The sequence below is a fragment of the Aulonocara stuartgranti genome, assembly GCF_965226115.1.
Source record: "Aulonocara stuartgranti genome assembly, chromosome: 12".
NCBI classification, from domain to species: domain Eukaryota; kingdom Metazoa; phylum Chordata; class Actinopteri; order Cichliformes; family Cichlidae; genus Aulonocara; species Aulonocara stuartgranti.
In genome coordinates, this window is record NC_138948.1 from 5,510,971 (window position 1) to 5,528,743 (window position 17,773).

The following is a 17,773-nucleotide window of genomic DNA, read 5'->3' on the forward strand; positions in this document are numbered from 1 at the left end:
AACCCAAGGCTGTATAGTGAACTGCAAGAACTTCCTCTTTCACTTCCTGTAAATAAACTCTTCCTTTCTTCTTCTGCTCCTGATGGGGTCTTCATCCATCAGGAGCACCCTATGCCCTATGGGTATGATGTCATGTCACCTCTTGTCACGCCAACCGCAGGTCTCACTTCCATGTAATAAAACTTCTCTTTGCTCTGGCTTCTGTCACACATCACCCCTCGTGCTCATCCACACCCCCTCCACCCTGGCTTCACTCTCTTCTTCACCTTTCTTGTGCACTTTATGTCTATTCTGATAGTTGACCTCTGATATTTAAACTCTACCTTCATTACCTCTGCTCCTTGCAGCTTCCCTGTCCATCCCTCTTATTCACACACATATATTCTGTTCTTGTTCATGTTTGAGACAGGTCCAGTTACAGGGACCTCTGTGGTAGAAATGGTAGTCTCTGGTTCCTTTCTACACTCCTGTGCTGCTAATAATGTTAAACTGATGTGATGTTGCAGGTTTCGGGGAGCAGGCCGAAGTCCTGGAGCTTTTCCTGACTGATTTCCAGATGCGGCTGCTGTGGGGGAGCCGGGGGGCCGAGGAGCAACAGGCTCTGCGATACTCTAAGTTTGACCAGGTGCTCACCGCCCTGTCCAACAAGCTGGAGCCACCCATCAGACGACACTGACCCCAGCACTGTTTTTAGAGGCCTTGTTTATGAGCTCATGCCTACATACATGGACAATTACTGTGTTGGACACTGAGAAGCTCCTCCACTGAAAGCTCATTAAAAGGGAAAGCGCTGTGATCTTTCAAACAAGGAGGCTTCCTAAGCGTGTAGACACCAGAACGAAGCAGTGCACTCACTTAGTTCAAATCTGTCACATGTAGCAGACCGGGATACTTGAAGAGTGAGACTGAAATTTTATAAATGCTTACCTTCCCATACCAGCACTTTTCCAGTTTCTTTTGAAGCTAAACTGATGTAACTCAAGGTTGAGGAACTTTGTCTGAAAGCTTCAGCAGAATGACGACAGTTTGTGAAAGAAACCACTAAATGCTTTGATGGAGTCTCCAGAGGGTGTTTTTATTTTTGACTGAGGACTTGCACTCCTTCAACAACGTCACAGATCAACATTGTCCTGTGTTAGTTTACCTAACAAAGGACTGCATGTACTCCACAGTGGCACAGGGCGACATGATTTGGAAGTGTAAATATTTGGTGCCCTTTAGGTTACCGAGGCTGTGCCTCAGTCTGATAGGCTCATGTTTGTAAATATTTTAATCTCCCTAAAGGCTGGACCTTAGCTAAATCCACAAACATATGTCACATTGTAGAATGTAATAACAGAATAACTGTACATCTGTATTTCAGTTTTTGTTTAGTTTTTTGTATCTTTTCAATTATTAGGATTTTATAATTTGAAGAGATTATTAAATGTAATCTGGGGTCAGTTCGTGTTTCCTCTTTGTTTCCTTTTCTTCTTATTATAACAATGTCACTTTTAATGTAAGGGGAGTGAACTGATCCTAACTGCACGAGTACGGCACACAGGTGCAGATCATTTTTGTAATCTTAAACAGTTTTACTTTTTATTTATCAAAAAGTGTAAATAAACATTTATTTCACTGGAGGTTGTTTTATTGAATAAAAACAGTCATGCTTGTGAGCTAGCTGGCAACTCGAGCCGCGCTGCAGCATACACACTAACATGCCTCACTTTCCCCGGGCCATATAACAAAGCCAACCTCTACTTTTTGTGGTCTATTTAGCTGTAAATTTCCCCTCTCTGCCTTTGACATGTCGGTGCTGAAGCTTTTCTAAATCACTGCCCTACTGTTTCAACGCTTCCACCATTAAAGCTTTTACCTACAGGCTTGAGGAGGTTACCGATCACTCCCCAATGTCAGTCTGTGTGTAGCATATTTTTGCGGAGTGATGAACTCGGGCCCTAAATACCAAACTCTTCCTGTATTCTTCTACTGTGGTGAATTTACATTTCAAAGTGAATCACCTGCTTCTAAACTCAGTTACAATCAGGAAAATGAAATTAACAAAACCACTTCAGATTTTTGACACTCATTAGTTAAACTGCAGGAAAAGACATAAAGACCTGGATGACCTGTAACTTTGCGATTCTAAATTCAGATAAAACTGAGGCTATTGTAATAGGACCTAAAGTCTAATATGATGAGAAATATGATATCTTACTCTGGATGGCATTACCTTGGCCTCCAGTAACACTGTGAGGAACCTTGGAATATGTAGGACTACTTACTACCATTTGCTCAATATCTCTAAAATACCTGTTTACTTGTAAACTTGTTATTAATTTCTGTCTCTCTTCCCAAGCATGCCTTTTGTCCTGTCTTCCTCCCCTCACCTCAATCGGTCACTGCAGATGACCCCGCCCCTCCCTGAGCCTGGTTCTGCCGGAGGTTTCTTCCTGTTAAAAGGGAGTTTTTCCTTCCCACTGTCGCTAAAGTGCTTGCTCATAGGGGGTCATATTGATTGTTGGGGGTTTTCTCTGTATGTATTGTAGGGACTACCTTCCAATATAAAGTGCCTTGAGGCGACTGTTGTTGTGATTTGGCGCTGTATAAATAAAATTGAATTGAATTGAATTAAAAATTCATGATTTTTCTTTTAGGGTAACATGTACATGAGTACAAAAAATATACAAACAAATCATGGAAATGCATCATTAAAAATGTGTCTGTGCCAAAACCCATATATATAAACCCAGGTAGAGAACACTGAACATAAAGTTCAAGTTTTAAGTGAAGATTCTAAGTTTAAAAACTTAAGCAAGGGGAGCAACAGAATAAATTAAAAGAGCTGCAGAAGACGTAACAGAAATGTGTAGAGATAACACATCACAAGAGAATGACAGGTCTATTTTTTACACTGTGAGCTGAACAGGGATGGGAAACAGGAGACAGCTGGAAGCAATGAAGACAATCAGTCAAAAAGTCTGAGTCAAGAAACTAGAGAAAATGATCAGAGTATAAAGGAAAACAACCCAACTACAAAGAACAGCAAGAAAACTCTCATTAAAAATGATACAGTGGAACACTGGTTAGGTGAAAAGAGTCCCTAGAGTGATAAACCAAAGACAGGAAGTCAAAACACTAAAACGCTCAAAGCACATCCTGTGCTGAAGCAGCACCAACATTCCTTAGTCTGTTCCCCAAACCTCAAAACCATAAACCTGTAGAACTGAAGGTATACATCCAATTACCATTATTCAAGATGTTTTATAATGTAACATTGCAAAATATTGTATTTTAGTTTGAAAAAAAAAAGGTTTAATCATATGCATGAAGCTTAGGTCACTGTTAATAAAACTACAAAAACAGACATCTCACTGAGGTGCATATCTGAAGTGTGCTGTCCATGACAAAAAGTGAGGGGAAAAAAACCCTAAACAAACAAATTAAGTTATTTTATTTTGCAAGGACCCAGAATGTTATAACACATGACTCCATCAAAGATCATTTTCACATTAATAGCTCCCTCTGCTGTATGCAGGACACAACTTGGATTTATAGCTCTGGGGTTTTTTTGTTTTTTGTTTTGACTTGCTAATAGAAGACCTTTCACAAACACAAACACATTTTATTTGAATTTTTCAAAAATCTACATGCATAATTACATAAAATGGATATTAAACATGTTTAAGAAATTACTTGAATTGCATTTTTAAGTATGATATTTTAACCCAGATGGTTTGTCTCTGTTTCATTTGGAGCTACAACAACAACGTTTTTTTTTTTTAATATCCTGTTGTTTAAAGTTCCTAGAAAGTATGGAATCATACCAGGTAAATAAGTAAATAAATAAATAAACATCAAAGTGATAAAAAATGAGGTTTAGATCCATCCCATTTAGGTTTATGAATATAAATTATATAACCTATTACTTTACACCATGTTTCCTATTTTCACCCATGTTCCAGTATGCAAGATTCTATTTATCTAGTAAAATTGAAGGCTACATTATGTATGTGGCCTTTCCACACTTATTAGTCTACCTTCTGCTTCTGTTTCACTGTTACCTAAACGCCATATGGAATATCTGTGAATTAACTGTAAGTCTCGGGTTCAGGTTTGATGTTTCGACTAAAAACAAGAAAGTTTGTGACTTGTTAGCAACAACTCTGTTAAACATGAGAGGTTTTTGGACAAAGTTTGTGTTTTTCCATTGTTTAAGCACTGCTTCCAGCCCAGAGTGATGCCATATATGCCCTATAGCCGCAGAAAAGGCTAACATTGTTATCTTTTTAGAAAAAAACAGCTAAATATGAGAGGTTTTTGGACAAAGTTTGTGTTCTCCATTCTTTAAGCACCAGTTCGAGCTCCGTTTAAGCACTGGCACCATTTCAAAAGTACTGGTTTGGCACCGGTATCGGATAAAACCTAAACGATACCCATCCCTACACCTTAGCAAAGGCTTTCTTGCTGCAATTCATCCTGTCAAACCTGCAGCTCAAAGTCTTCTTTTCGTAGTTGAAACTGAGACTTGCTTACTACGACCATTAAGCTGTGCTTGAAGCTGTTGTCCTGTGAGCCGCTTATCATTCAAGCTGTTAACTCACAGAAACTTGTCCTCTGATTCAGTTGTGGCTTTGGGTCTTCCAGACCTCTTCCTGTCAGAGTTTGCCCAGTTTCTGAGTGCCTCTTGATGTTGAAGGAAACTGTACTCACTGACACCTTGACTTTCTTTGCAATTTCTCTGTAGGACAGACCTAAATTTTTAATTGTTATGATGGTCTGGCTCTCTTCCACTGTTAATTGTCTTTTTCTCGCCATTTTTGTAGCAACACACTGCTTTCTGCTGTACAATACTGTTCAACTGATGCTCATTTGGGTCTGGTAACACAGTGTGTTCCCACACTGCTTTTATGCAGACAGAGGGGGGTGTAAGTGATCCAAAAAATTGGGACACCTGTAGGAATTAGTAGCACCAGCTTTCAAGGCTTGATCAACCTCCATTGCTGCAGAACAGCTTTAAATTGTTAACCAATTTAGTGTTCCATGAAGTCTTCTTTAGTTTCAGTAACTAAAAACTTGTATTGATTCAGGTCAAATTAAATAATTTTAGGAAAAACCAATAAGCGTCTTTATTTTTTATTTGAAAGTGACCAAATATTTGTGTTCTTCAGGATGAGACCAATTTGAGCAAATTCGTGAGCCTTTGCGTTCTTCCAGTAAAGTAGTACAGTCCAATATATCACTTTACTCATATTCTGTTTGCATAGGGTTAATGTTAGGGTTGGGGTCAATGCCGATGTCGACTTAGACCTCAAAGTTTAAAAGTAAAAACAATAAGAACTTTTCAAATATTTCATGTTTTAAAAAAAGAAAACAAAAAAGTGTACTTCTCAAATCTGACAAAAAAACTTGACTTCTAAAGAAAACTCACATGATAAATCGGTGTCAGATGAAAAACTTTCCTAAATCCTGAATATATGATTCAAGTACTTAAATACGGAGCCCCGCAAGGGACATTGCAGAAAAAAAAAAAAAGAAGAAGATGAACTTCTGCGAGATCTCGCAAAACTTTTGCGAGTACGGTGTTCCCCCCAGCTCTAGTGGGCCTCGACCTCCCGGTCAACTTTGAGCTGGTGGGTAACAGATGTCTCCGAAAACGTCGGTGCACTTTTGCAAATAATTGATGTCTTGATAAAAAGTGCAGATATTTGAAGTTTACACAGCTACATTCATGCCTGTAAATATCTTAAAAGTTTATTTTGTCACCCAGAAAGAGTAATATTAAAACTAAGTAGCCACGAAGGATACACCGACTCAGCCTTCAAATGCGACCTGCGAATGATTGCAGCCTATTTTGCGAGGTTTCACTAAAGTTCATCTTTTTTTTTTTTTCCTCCAATGTCCCTTGCGGGGCTCTGTAGTTAAATGTAGTTAAGTTAAAAATAAATGTAACAATGGAGACATTGCTGTATATATTTTTTTAAATCAACAAAGTGATCAATAGTGTTCTATGGTAATATGTAATACAGTGCACCAAAATGGTTGTATTAGATTTCAACTTACTTTATTTTCTATTCCAGCAACATTTAAAATAAAGTGGGAAAAATATACAGTACACAGCAGGGCTCTAGACTAACTTTTTGCCATGGGCGTACCGGCACAAAAGTTAGGCGTACACAAATTTTATAATAATTTCTATAATATAATGTGTTTTTCTGGATACACTGTGCTTTTTCAGCATTCAAAGATTGATGACACCGTGTCAGAGCACTGGCTATGAATTTCAGAAGGATCAGGCCTTAACAGAAAAGTTAGCAATAGTTCTTTTCCTATTACAGCTACATCCACTTCTGTCGTGCCTAGGCTGCTCACTAGGGCTGGGTATCATCACTGATTTCTATAATCCATTCGATTCCGGTTTTCAAAGTCCCAATTCGATTCAACTTAGCCTCAGACAGTCAGAAATATTATAATTCTCATCATTTATCAGTACTGACTTCTTCAGAATTGTGAACATCACAGCAGATGCCTTTGTGTGAAAGTAACTGAGAATAAAACACAGAAAAACATGAAGGAGATTTTCCTGGTCTGGCTTTTTATAGCAGATAACCTTAAAAATATTCTACAATGTTCTGCATATAAAGTTTAAATTTCTTCAGTATTGAATAACAGAAAAAACAGGCTTTCTTGTCCGAGGTCATTTAAGTGAAAAAGAAAAAGACAGCAGCCACAGCGCTGTAAACAACAGTAGACTGGTGGGTAATAAGCGAATGAATAACACAGAAAACAGAGATTGGAGACGGGAAACTGTTCTTGAAGTACAGAGAGAGATAGAGAGAGAGCTAACTGTGCATGAAGTGTGATTTTAATAGTCGTGGAAGCAAAACAGCAAAATTCATGACGACATTGATCAAATGTGAAGCGCAGTTTGCTGCTTCTTTTGCTGCTGGCTCGGTGAATTTTGGTTGGAGAGAGACAAAACCTGCAGCTCAGAATCAGCGCAAAAAGACGTAATCACAGCGCGTACCGGACGCATCAGGATCGCTAAGCTCCGACAGCGTGTCCGTCTACGGGCCGTCGGGTGAGAAAGCCGAGAAAGACAAAGTTGATTCTGATGCGTCGGTCCGTTCTGTGTTTACGTCTTTGTGTGGAATCCGTGTACCTGCTCTCATTTGCTGTTTGGTTGTTGTTGAAATGGTTTTGTCAGCTTTAATCTGAGAATCTGGCGTTTCTGGCAAAACACAGTTATATTTAAAAGTCGATTCAGGATTTAATGAATTGATATCGCTTTATTCAAGCTCCTCACCTCCCACTTCCACCTGCACTTTCAACTGGACCACGGCCAATCAGAGAGGTCCCGCCCCTGACTATCTCTGATTGGTTAAGTCCACGATAGGGGCAAAATGTGTGTCTGTTGTTGACCACAGGGAAGGTTGCAGATTTTTTTTTTTTTTTTTTGCTACCCGAACAGTTGGTCGCACAGGTGCAACCAAATATTTTTTTTTAGTCGCACCACTGAAAAATTTGGTCGCATTTGCGACCAAATTGGTCGCACTCTAGAGCCCTGCACAGTGAACTTCAGTTACTTGCACACTGTTTCTATATTACTGTGAATATGTTGGTCAGGTTACAGAAGTTTTTTTTTTTTTAATAAATTTGAAAAATATCTCCAAAAAAGTTTTGTGAAATTTCTGCAGCAATACATGTAATAAAATATATTCTATAGTTGAGCACTGCACGAGGCCAAACTCTTCTTATGTGCTCTTAATAACGCATTAAACATCATCACCATACAGGCATGAGAAACATTTAATTGTCTTCCTGTTTAACTGTTAGACAATTTTAGGAAATGTGGTGATTCTTAAAGTGTTTAGAACAGCAAAATATTCAAAATCATATTAATTTAAACCCACAACTCATTCCTTTACTTATTTTCTACTTTGTCACCAAACTTTCCTGCAATGTATTTCCGTTTCAAAGTTTCAAGATCCAAATGCAAATAAACAAAAAGACATCTAAAATATGAGTAGACTGAGGTCATTAGAAAATGTGAGGTTTGTATTGTTGCACTGAGCTGCACACACTCAAGGTTGTTACACTACCAGTACAAATTTATCTCTGTTCTTCTCTTGAATAGACAACAGATGGCAAGCATACACAGTTTGCAACACAATCATCATTCCTTTTTGACTTTGTTTCTGTAAAATAACTTACGCAATAGAAACCTGACTGCTGATATAAAAATGGTAAATACTAGCAGAATAACTGCCAGCAGAAAGGCTGCCACATCGATCGAGTAGTACTGGATGCTGGACATCTTGTAAGACTCCGTTCTTAAGTGCGCCGCTCCTTTGTGCCGCATGACAAACTCGATCCAGAACATGGCTCGGTCCAGCGGTTTCATAGGCTGATCTCTTTGGATGCTGGACAGCTCCTTCATCTTCTCCCTGTAGGATGGTTGGTAGAGTACCTCCTTTAGCGCCTCCAAGAAGTTTTCTTTGTTCACTGTTGCAATATCAAGGACTTTGGCCACACCTCTTGCTTTCATCCTGAAGAAGTTATCAGCCTGGTCAAACATAAGTGGCAGGCCAACCAGGGGCACACCGTGGTAAACGGCCTCCTGTATCCCATTGGTGCCTCCATGGGCCACAAACACTCTGGTTTTGAGGTGACCCAGGAGGTCATTTTGGGGCAACCAGTCCAAGATTCGCGTGTTATTACCAAGGGTGGATGGTCTTTTGCCTTTGTGCCTCCAAATCACCTTCTGAGGAAGTTCTGCAAAAGCAGCAGCAATGTCTTCAGCGATGTCCTCTGGAAGTTCTTCTACCAGCGTCCCCAGTGTCATCACAATGACACCATGTTCACCTGAGCTCTGCACAAAGTCCTCTAGCTCTTTAGGCAGGGGCTTGGAGGGTTTGCACTGAAATCCTGACATGTAGACAACGTTTGGCATTGAGGGTCGAGGGAACTCAAAGGTGAAATCGTTTCTCATCAGCCAGATGTCTGCTGACTGAAACAGCTCCATGTAATGTACATCACTGCCAAAATGACGATGGACAAATGGTTTGTAGTTTGGTTCTGTGACGTACCAAATTTGAAAACATGTGAAGAAAAAGTAGAGCATATTCTGGACACGCTGAATGAAAGTCATCTTGTCAGTCAGCTCTGTCCCTGGTATGGGGATGTAAGAGAGTGGGGAAGGTGCAATTGCTAGATGGCCTTCACCCTGAATAGTCCATCGGACATTAAAGACAAGTGGAAGACCCAAACGATGAGCCATAAGAACACCTGTACCAATCGTAGGATCAGTCAGAACCAAATCATATTTGGCATCACGGAGGCTCTGCATCAGGTTGGTATCCTCAAACATGCGTTCCACCATCTCAAGCACCTTCTTATTCATTTCATAAAACTCTTTCACTAAATCATATTCCATTGATAAACGTGTCCAAAGAGAAGCACCTTGTCGACGCATGATTAGTGTTTTCATAACAAATCCCCCAAAACGCTCTTCATCAAATCCGGCCGAGGAATTTATAGTGATGGTCTTGTAGTGAGGGGACTCTGACTTGATGTACCAGGTGTCGTTTGGCCGCACCACTGTGACTTCATGACCTCTGGAGTGAAGCTCTGCGATGATGATATTCATGTTGATCCAGTGACTTCCATCCACAGGGAACACCAAGACTTTCCCTCCATTTACCAACAATGTAGAGCATAGCAGCACTGCAAGTGCCAGCAAGTTCGGATGGCACATCTCTGAAAGAGATTCTGACAAAAATGTCAAGATGTTAGATTATTTCTTAAGCAAATGGTTTGAGTTCAAGAGCTTGTATCACCCTAATAACTAATGACAGATATACCTGAGATAAAGTTTAAGTTGGGAAAATATGGACTGGCCAATATATAAATTTGGAGGTCAGATGTATTTGCCAGGTCTGCTTTGGTTTTGGCTTTTAAGATAAAAACTCAGATTTAAAGGTTAAGTTATAGATGTAGATTATTATCTTAAAGTCATGAGCCTCTTACTCACAGCAGTGAGTATCTCCTGTTGATCTCATTATTGATAAGTTAGTGACTTTGCCGCTAAATTTTCATACCTTTTTAACACCGTAGTCACAAAGAAACAGCAAAACAAGAAATAACTTCTGTATGACTAAACAATGATTCCAACAAAAAACGTGAAACTTGTCCTCTTGATTAGTTCATTTCAAACGTTACAATCAGCTAAACCTTTTTGTACTTGATTTGAATTCTAGAGTCAACATTTATATATGTAAACTTCGTTGATTCTTATGAATATTCATGTTAAACATTTAATCTTTTACTTTTTGTTTTTAAATATGACTTTGCTCATTATCTGCAGTAATGTTTTCTTTTAAGAGATAAGTTAAAGTTTGTGTTCCTTCAGTAAATAGAGGCTGACAAGAAGTTTGGGAGCTAGAGACGAGCATGTTGCACAGTAAAGGTGATTGTGGTGTGGAACCCCAGACTGTTCATATGATCTTAATTAAAGTGTAAATATGAGGGGGAAAAAGGCAGAATTCACTGTAACATTTGAAAAAAATAAATTAAATTTAAAAAAAAAATAATGAAATGCGGGTGAATTTGAAAAACTAAAGTGAAACTCTAAACACAAGTCTTCTTTGGTTTCAATAACTAAAAACTTGCATTGATTCAGGTCAATTTAAATAATGTAAGGAAACACCGATAAGCTTCTTTATTTCTTATTAGAAAGTGATGGAAAATTTCTGTTCTTCAGGATAAGACCAGTTTGAACAAATTCTTCAGCTTTCACGTTCTTCCAGTAAAGTGATACAGTCCAATACTTCACTTTACTCACGCAGCAAATAAGACGTTAGTGCTTCATGAAAGGTAATCACGTTAAACCTAACCCTTCATAGTTTTTCATATATCGTCAGTGAGAATGTTTAGTAGTTTTTCGTCTGATGATCAAAACCTTGGGAAACAGTTTTAAATAAATACTACTCGGGGTTGGGGGTCATTGCTGATGATGACTTCGACCTCAAAAAGTTTAAGAGTAAAAACAATAAGAACTTTTAAAATGTTTCATGTAACAAAATGGTAAAGCTGAAACTTGACAAAAATAGTGACTTCAATTATCCCTCAATGAAAAAAGAAAAATTGCATAATAAATAGGTGTCAGATGGAAAACTTTAATAAATCCTGAATATATGTTTTAACTAGAGAGAGATACTCCCTACAGCTTATGACAAAATTTGATCCGATTTGATTGATGGCCCTAATCATGACCTTTTGACCTCCCCCCTCCCCCCCCGGAAGTGTGTAATTTGATCCCCTAAGCGTGACGAATTGCATCCGGAGAAGGGAGGGGGAACCCCCGGAAGCGCGGCACCTGTTGTTGGGAAAAAAAAGAAAAAAGTTTTTAGAGGGAGGAGAATAAAAGCAGAGAGGAGGAGCACAATTTCTAAGGCACAGACGCAAGATGGATTTCCTTCTGCAGCCCAGCAGCGCTCCTGTGTACTTGGACGGCGAAGAAATCTGCTCTCCCAAAGAAGGCTTTGAATATGACATATTCAAATACAGCATATTTACTATGGAAGGCCTCGATCCGGACCTTATGACCCTACCGGAAATACTCCGGAAGTGTCTAGTCATTTTCAGACCTGATGCGTCATGTTCCCTAAGCATGAGGGGAGGGGTATGGTTGCTGGGGGGAGATCAGAGAGGGTTCCTGAAGCACAGCGGTGACGCAGCAGTTGACTCTGTGCTGTATAGAGAGTCAGAGCGGCAGTTAGTTTTCCACAAACTCATAGTTTGAATTCTGTTTCGATATTATGACAATTTTCTCTGTATTTCTTTTTTTTTTTTTACAATAGCGGATGTAATTTTACTTTCTTAAGCTGCACCGGCGTTTGTAATGGGAATAAAGAGTGACTTCCTGTAGAGAACCGTTTCTTTCAATAGTATTTTATTTTCCTATAATACAGATGCAGTAAAAAAACCTTTAAGATACACCATAGCTTGTGATGAAAATAAGAACTTTCTATCCGCTTGTAACCTACAGGCTGCCTATGTGTAAAAATGAATAAATATCCCTTAGTGAATACTACTTTTCCCTTTGAGAGTCCTTTTTACAAGAGACTGAAAAACAAACCATAATAGCCGTGACAGGAGCTCTTGTTTCACACACACACACACACACACACACACACACACACACACACACACACACACACACACACACACACACACACACACACACACCGCGGGTCAAGGAGGAATGAGACAGCAGATATCAGTTTTTTCTCAATGCTTATAACCTATAACGCGTCCTCCAAAAAATTATTATTATTATTAAAACATCTATATGAGGTAGCTTTTGCGCAGAGTTTTTTTCTTCATTACTTTTACAATGGGTTTTCTCAATAGACAGAAAATGATGACGCTGAGGAGTCAACAGCCGATATTATCATTGCTTGTAACCCGGTAAATAATTTCGTACATCTCCCCATAAAATAAGCCTTAGTGGAAAAAAGCTCATATTCGAATAAGTTTATTCCCCTCTGTGAGAAAGAGTTTTTTTCTCAGAGTCAACCATGAGGCGAGTTTTGTCAACAGGAGGCGAGCAAGAACAACTGTTGCACATAAAGTAAAACAAATATCCGCCTCTAAGTCGTATTTTACCGTTGCAGAATGTGGAAAACAGACAGCCCTCACAGGAGGCACCCAGGGGCCCACCTCACACACCATAGTTAAAATATTTAAATTTCAACTAAATTTGTAGTAATGATCGGATTTCCTCACTTATCTACACCACACTCCTTGTCCTTGATTTCTTATCGTTTCTTATTGTTCCTCTGTCCCTTAATAGAAACCACATATATAGAAACTATCCTCCCTTTCAGTTGTCTTTTGCACTTCCATATCGCAAAGCAGTTACTGTAGGTTATTTTCTGCTTATGCATTAATGTAATTAATTAACTTATTTATCCTTAAGTAAGGTAATGACTTGAGTTCTAATGCTTTTTGTCTCTTGAGTTAGCTGTCAATGTGGGATTTTTTTCCCCTTTTGTTCAGTTAAAGCTGCCTTTCATTCTTCAACACAGCTTAAACTCTAATAGGTAAGCTTTCTTGTAATTTCTTAGTTCTGCAGGCTTCTTGAAAGACATCCGAGACTCTTCTTTGGATGCTGGCTGCCTTTTGTTTTGTTTTCTGTCAAGATGATCCCACACCGCTTCGATTATCTTGAGGTTCGAACCCTGGAGAGATCAATCCATGACTGATGCGTTGTTTCATCCAGGCATACTTTGACTACATTGGCAGTATGTTTGCGATCATTGTCGTACTGAAAAATGAAGTTGAAGCCAATCAGACACTACGTGGTATTACATGGTCGATCAAAATCTGGTGGAACTTTTCTACATTCATAATTTGATTAATTTGGATAAGAGCTCCAACAACACTGGCTGAAATCCAGCCTCAAAGCACGGTAGAGTATCCACGCTGTGTTAAAGACGGCTATAGACATTCACTGTTGTATCTCTCTTCGGACCTCTTCCATGCATATTTCAAATTTGGATTCATTACTCCATAAGACATATTACAGCTGATTTCTTTTTCCAGTCAATTTCTTGTGTAATTTGGCACACCTCAGCCTTATTTTTCTCTGTTCTCCTTCCTTAAGAATGGCTTATTAACAGCCACCCTTCCAACTCAGATAACTTTTGATGAGGTTTCATGAAATGTTTACAGCACTCGAGTTACTCGCCACGGCCATCCTAAATGCTAAGAACACTAAACTTTAATTCTAAATTACGTAATTAACGTTAACCAGAAAAAACAAGCCAAAGTCGAAATGTTGCTGAGCTGACCTGTGGTATGCTATGTCTTCTAAAGCACGTATAATGTAAACAGAACTGGTCTTTGCACAGAAGCCTGTGGAGCTTCATAATTAACCTCAGTGTGTGAAGAGGACTCTCCATTTAATAATAGCTGTAATAAAATGTAAAGGGCAAGCTTTACTTACACAGCCTCACACACAGTAGATTTTTAAAGTTTTTGGGTACAGGGGTTTAGCCACAGATGCAACATCCACTTTTGATAAATATCACGCCACCTGTTTATTTCTTAAGAAATTAAGCATCTTCATTAAGCTCTTATTTATAAATGTCTACACAATAATAGACACCGTGTGCTCTGTGACATTATAGTCTTCTACTTCTGCTTCCATCGGTTTCCATTTTAAACTCCCGGCCTTTCAGTTTGTTATGAACGACTTTATATCACAAAATGTTAGAAATATAAAGTGAACCATGCGACTTTTTTTATTTTTTTATTTTCTGTTTGATGGAAGGACTTAAGACACGAGTTATTTAAACAATTCTAAATGACAGTGTGATGGCCATAGCACTTTACGTGGGCCAAATGTGTTAAGGATAATGTTTATCAATGTAAAATTGCAAAGAACTTGTGGATAGATTATAACATTTTGTAAACAGTTACCTCAGAAGCTGTACTGGTAGATCTATGTATGTAAGGTAAAACTATCCACAGTACTTCCACTTAAGTAGCTAAACACATAAAGTCACCCTTACCAATAATCCGCTGCTCCTTGAAAAAGTAGCGCAAACAGACGACTGACTGAGCAATGATAAGTAGAGCTACCCGAGGCCGATACTCAAGCAGAAGAAATTAAAAGTTGTTTTTTTTGTGGCTCGAAAAATTAAAGAAAGTATGTTTAATAATTCAACAAGACCCACACCTTCAACACATGTACATTCAAATTCTGGAACAGGCTCAACATTGCTGCTGTTCAATAGTTTTTATCCGTTCGAAAAAGTCATTTTACGGCTTTAATGTTTCCAGCTGATAAGGAGAATGTGTGCATTTCAAATGAGCGTCCGAAGGCTTTAAACATCTGCTTTGTCTGTAACGACAGTATCAAACTACAGAGCATTGTTTTTACTAAAATTCAACATTTTCAGATGAAAATTTGGCTGCTTTTTGTTTTTTCACTGTAACACCCACCTCAACGCCGTTTTTAGGATATTCTTGGTGATCCCACCTTTTTCATATTTATGCTTTTGGCACTGAGGGTATCTAATACGCATGTTGTCGCTGTGTTTTGTACTACCAGCTGTGAGGGCTCTGCTTTTGCTTTGAGCAGTCTGTTTTTATTTTGTCTCGTGACTGTGTGTGTGTTTGTTTTTTTTTCAAACGAGATCCTCGTCAGTTTGATTTTGTTACCACAAACTTTGTGTGAAGTTCACAACAGAGGTAAAGAGATTTAAACACCCCGGTTTAAGGAGGCAGGCAGGGGTTGGACCACCTGCACAGGACAGGTGAAGCAGAGAGTGTCGGGGGAGATGTGCAACAGAAGCAGAGGGAACATTTTACTAGATGATAAATGGCAGATTTAGGTGATTAAGGATTTGTTGACAAGATTAAAAGACACGTCCGTCAGAGTTCAACAACATTACAGTTTGATTAAATAAAAAGTTTTTAAACTACACAAGGGTCATTTTCTCCTCTGATAGTAAGCATATTAAACATGTCAAGAAAGAAAGAGTATAAAGAAAATAGTAAATGTGTGTCTAATTAAACTCTTCCTGTGAACCTTACATCATCCTTTAATATGTTTGGTGTTACAAACTTGAAGAAGCACAGAAAAGATCATCAGACATTAATCTAATCAGTTTTCAGCCTTCATTCATATTGAAAAGTTGAAATCTTCCCTGCTAGACACAAGTGCAGCGTTTAACACCGTCGGCCAGAACATTTTATTACAGCTATTATTAAATGGAGAGTCCTCTTCACACACTGAGGTTAATTATGAAGCTCCACAGGCTTCTGTGCAAAGACCAGTTCTGTTTACATTATACGTGCTTTAGAAGACATAGCATACCACAGGTCAGCTCAGCAACATTTCGACTTTGGCTTGTTTTTTCTGGTTAACGTTAATTACGTAATTTAGAATTAAAGTTTAGTGTTCTTAGCATTTAGGATGGCCGTGGCGAGTAACTCGAGTGCTGTAAACATTTCATGAAACCTCATCAAAAGTTATCTGAGTTGGAAGGGTGGCTGTTAATAAGCCATTCTTAAGGAAGGAGAACAGAGAAAAATAAGGCTGAGGTGTGCCAAATTACACAAGAAATTGACTGGAAAAAGAAATCAGCTGTAATATGTCTTATGGAGTAATGAATCCAAATTTGAAATATGCATGGAAGAGGTCCGAAGAGAGATACAACAGTGAATGTCTATAGCCGTCTTTAACACAGCGTGGATACTCTACCGTGCTTTGAGGCTGGATTTCAGCCAGTGTTGTTGGAGCTCTTATCCAAATTAATCAAATTATGAATGTAGAAAAGTTCCACCAGATTTTGATCGACCATGTAATACCACGTAGTGTCTGATTGGCTTCAACTTCATTTTTCAGTACGACAATGATCGCAAACATACTGCCAATGTAGTCAAAGTATGCCTGGATGAAACAACGCATCAGTCATGGATTGATCTCTCCAGGGTTCGAACCTCAAGATAATCGAAGCGGTGTGGGATCATCTTGACAGAAAACAAAACAAAAGGCAGCCAGCATCCAAAGAAGAGTCTCGGATGTCTTTCAAGAAGCCTGCAGAACTAAGAAATTACAAGAAAGCTTACCTATTAGAGTTTAAGCTGTGTTGAAGAATGAAAGGCAGCTTTAACTGAACAAAAGGGGAAAAAAATCCCACATTGACAGCTAACTCAAGAGACAAAAAGCATTAGAACTCAAGTCATTACCTTACTTAAGGATAAATAAGTTAATTAATTACATTAATGCATAAGCAGAAAATAACCTACAGTAACTGCTTTGCGATATGGAAGTGCAAAAGACAACTGAAAGGGAGGATAGTTTCTATATATGTGGTTTCTATTAAGGGACAGAGGAACAATAAGAAACGATAAGAAATCAAGGACAAGGAGTGTGGTGTAGATAAGTGAGGAAATCCGATCATTACTACAAATTTAGTTGAAATTTAAATATTTTAACTATGGTGTGTGAGGTGGGCCCCTGGGTGCCTCCTGTGAGGGCTGTCTGTTTTCCACATTCTGCAACGGTAAAATACGACTTAGAGGCGGATATTTGTTTTACTTTATGGGCAACAGTTGTTCTTGCTCGCCTCCTGTTGACAAAACTCGCCTCATGGTTGACTCTGAGAAAAAAACTCTTTCTCACAGAGGGAATAAACTTATTCGAATATGAGCTTTTTTCCACTAAGGCTTATTTTATGGGGAGATGTACGAAATTATTTACCGGGTTACAAGCAATGATAATATCGGCTGTTGACTCCTCAGCGTCATCATTTTCTGTCTATTGAGAAAACCCATTGTAAAAGTAATGAAGAAAAAAACTCTGCGCAAAAGCTACCTCATATAGATGTTTTAATAATAATAATAATTTTTTGGAGGACGCGTTATAGGTTATAAGCATTGAGAAAAAACTGATATCTGCTGTCTCATTCCTCCTTGACCCGCGGTGTGTGTGTGTGTGTGTGTGTGTGTGTGTGTGTGTGTGTGTGTGTGTGTGAAACAAGAGCTCCTGTCACGGCTATTATGGTTTGTTTTTCAGTCTCTTGTAAAAAGGACTCTCAAAGGGAAAAGTAGTATTCACTAAGGGATATTTATTCATTTTTACACATAGGCAGCCTGTAGGTTACAAGCGGATAGAAAGTTCTTATTTTCATCACAAGCTATGGTGTATCTTAAAGGTTTTTTTACTGCGTCTGTATTATAGGAAAATAAAATACTATTGAAAGAAACGGTTCTC

At 38.7% G+C, this 17,773-nt stretch overlaps 2 protein-coding genes across 2 annotated transcripts in view; one reads left to right on the plus strand and one right to left on the minus strand.

The window, feature by feature from the left end:
- Window positions 1-1,622, plus strand: part of LOC309718380 (SH2 domain-containing protein 3C-like) — a 49,864-nt gene extending 48,242 nt beyond the window's left edge. Inside the window, exon 12 of the mRNA XM_082553535.1 lies at window positions 507-1,622. Coding sequence (XP_082409661.1) covers window positions 507-676 — 170 coding nt within the window. The 3' untranslated portion in view covers window positions 677-1,622. The remainder of the gene's footprint in view (window positions 1-506) is intronic.
- A 6,536-nt stretch (window positions 1,623-8,158) lies between these two features.
- LOC309718807 (UDP-glucuronosyltransferase 2A2-like) lies at window positions 8,159-11,637 on the minus strand (the record flags this gene model as incomplete). Its single annotated transcript, XM_082554378.1, has 2 exons — window positions 11,595-11,637; window positions 8,159-9,753 (listed from the first exon to the last, which is right to left on the minus strand). Exons 1-2 carry the CDS (start codon window positions 11,620-11,622, stop codon window positions 8,159-8,161), a joined length of 1,623 nt encoding a protein of 540 aa, XP_082410504.1. The 5' UTR covers window positions 11,623-11,637.
- Window positions 11,638-17,773: the final 6,136 nt, after the last annotated feature.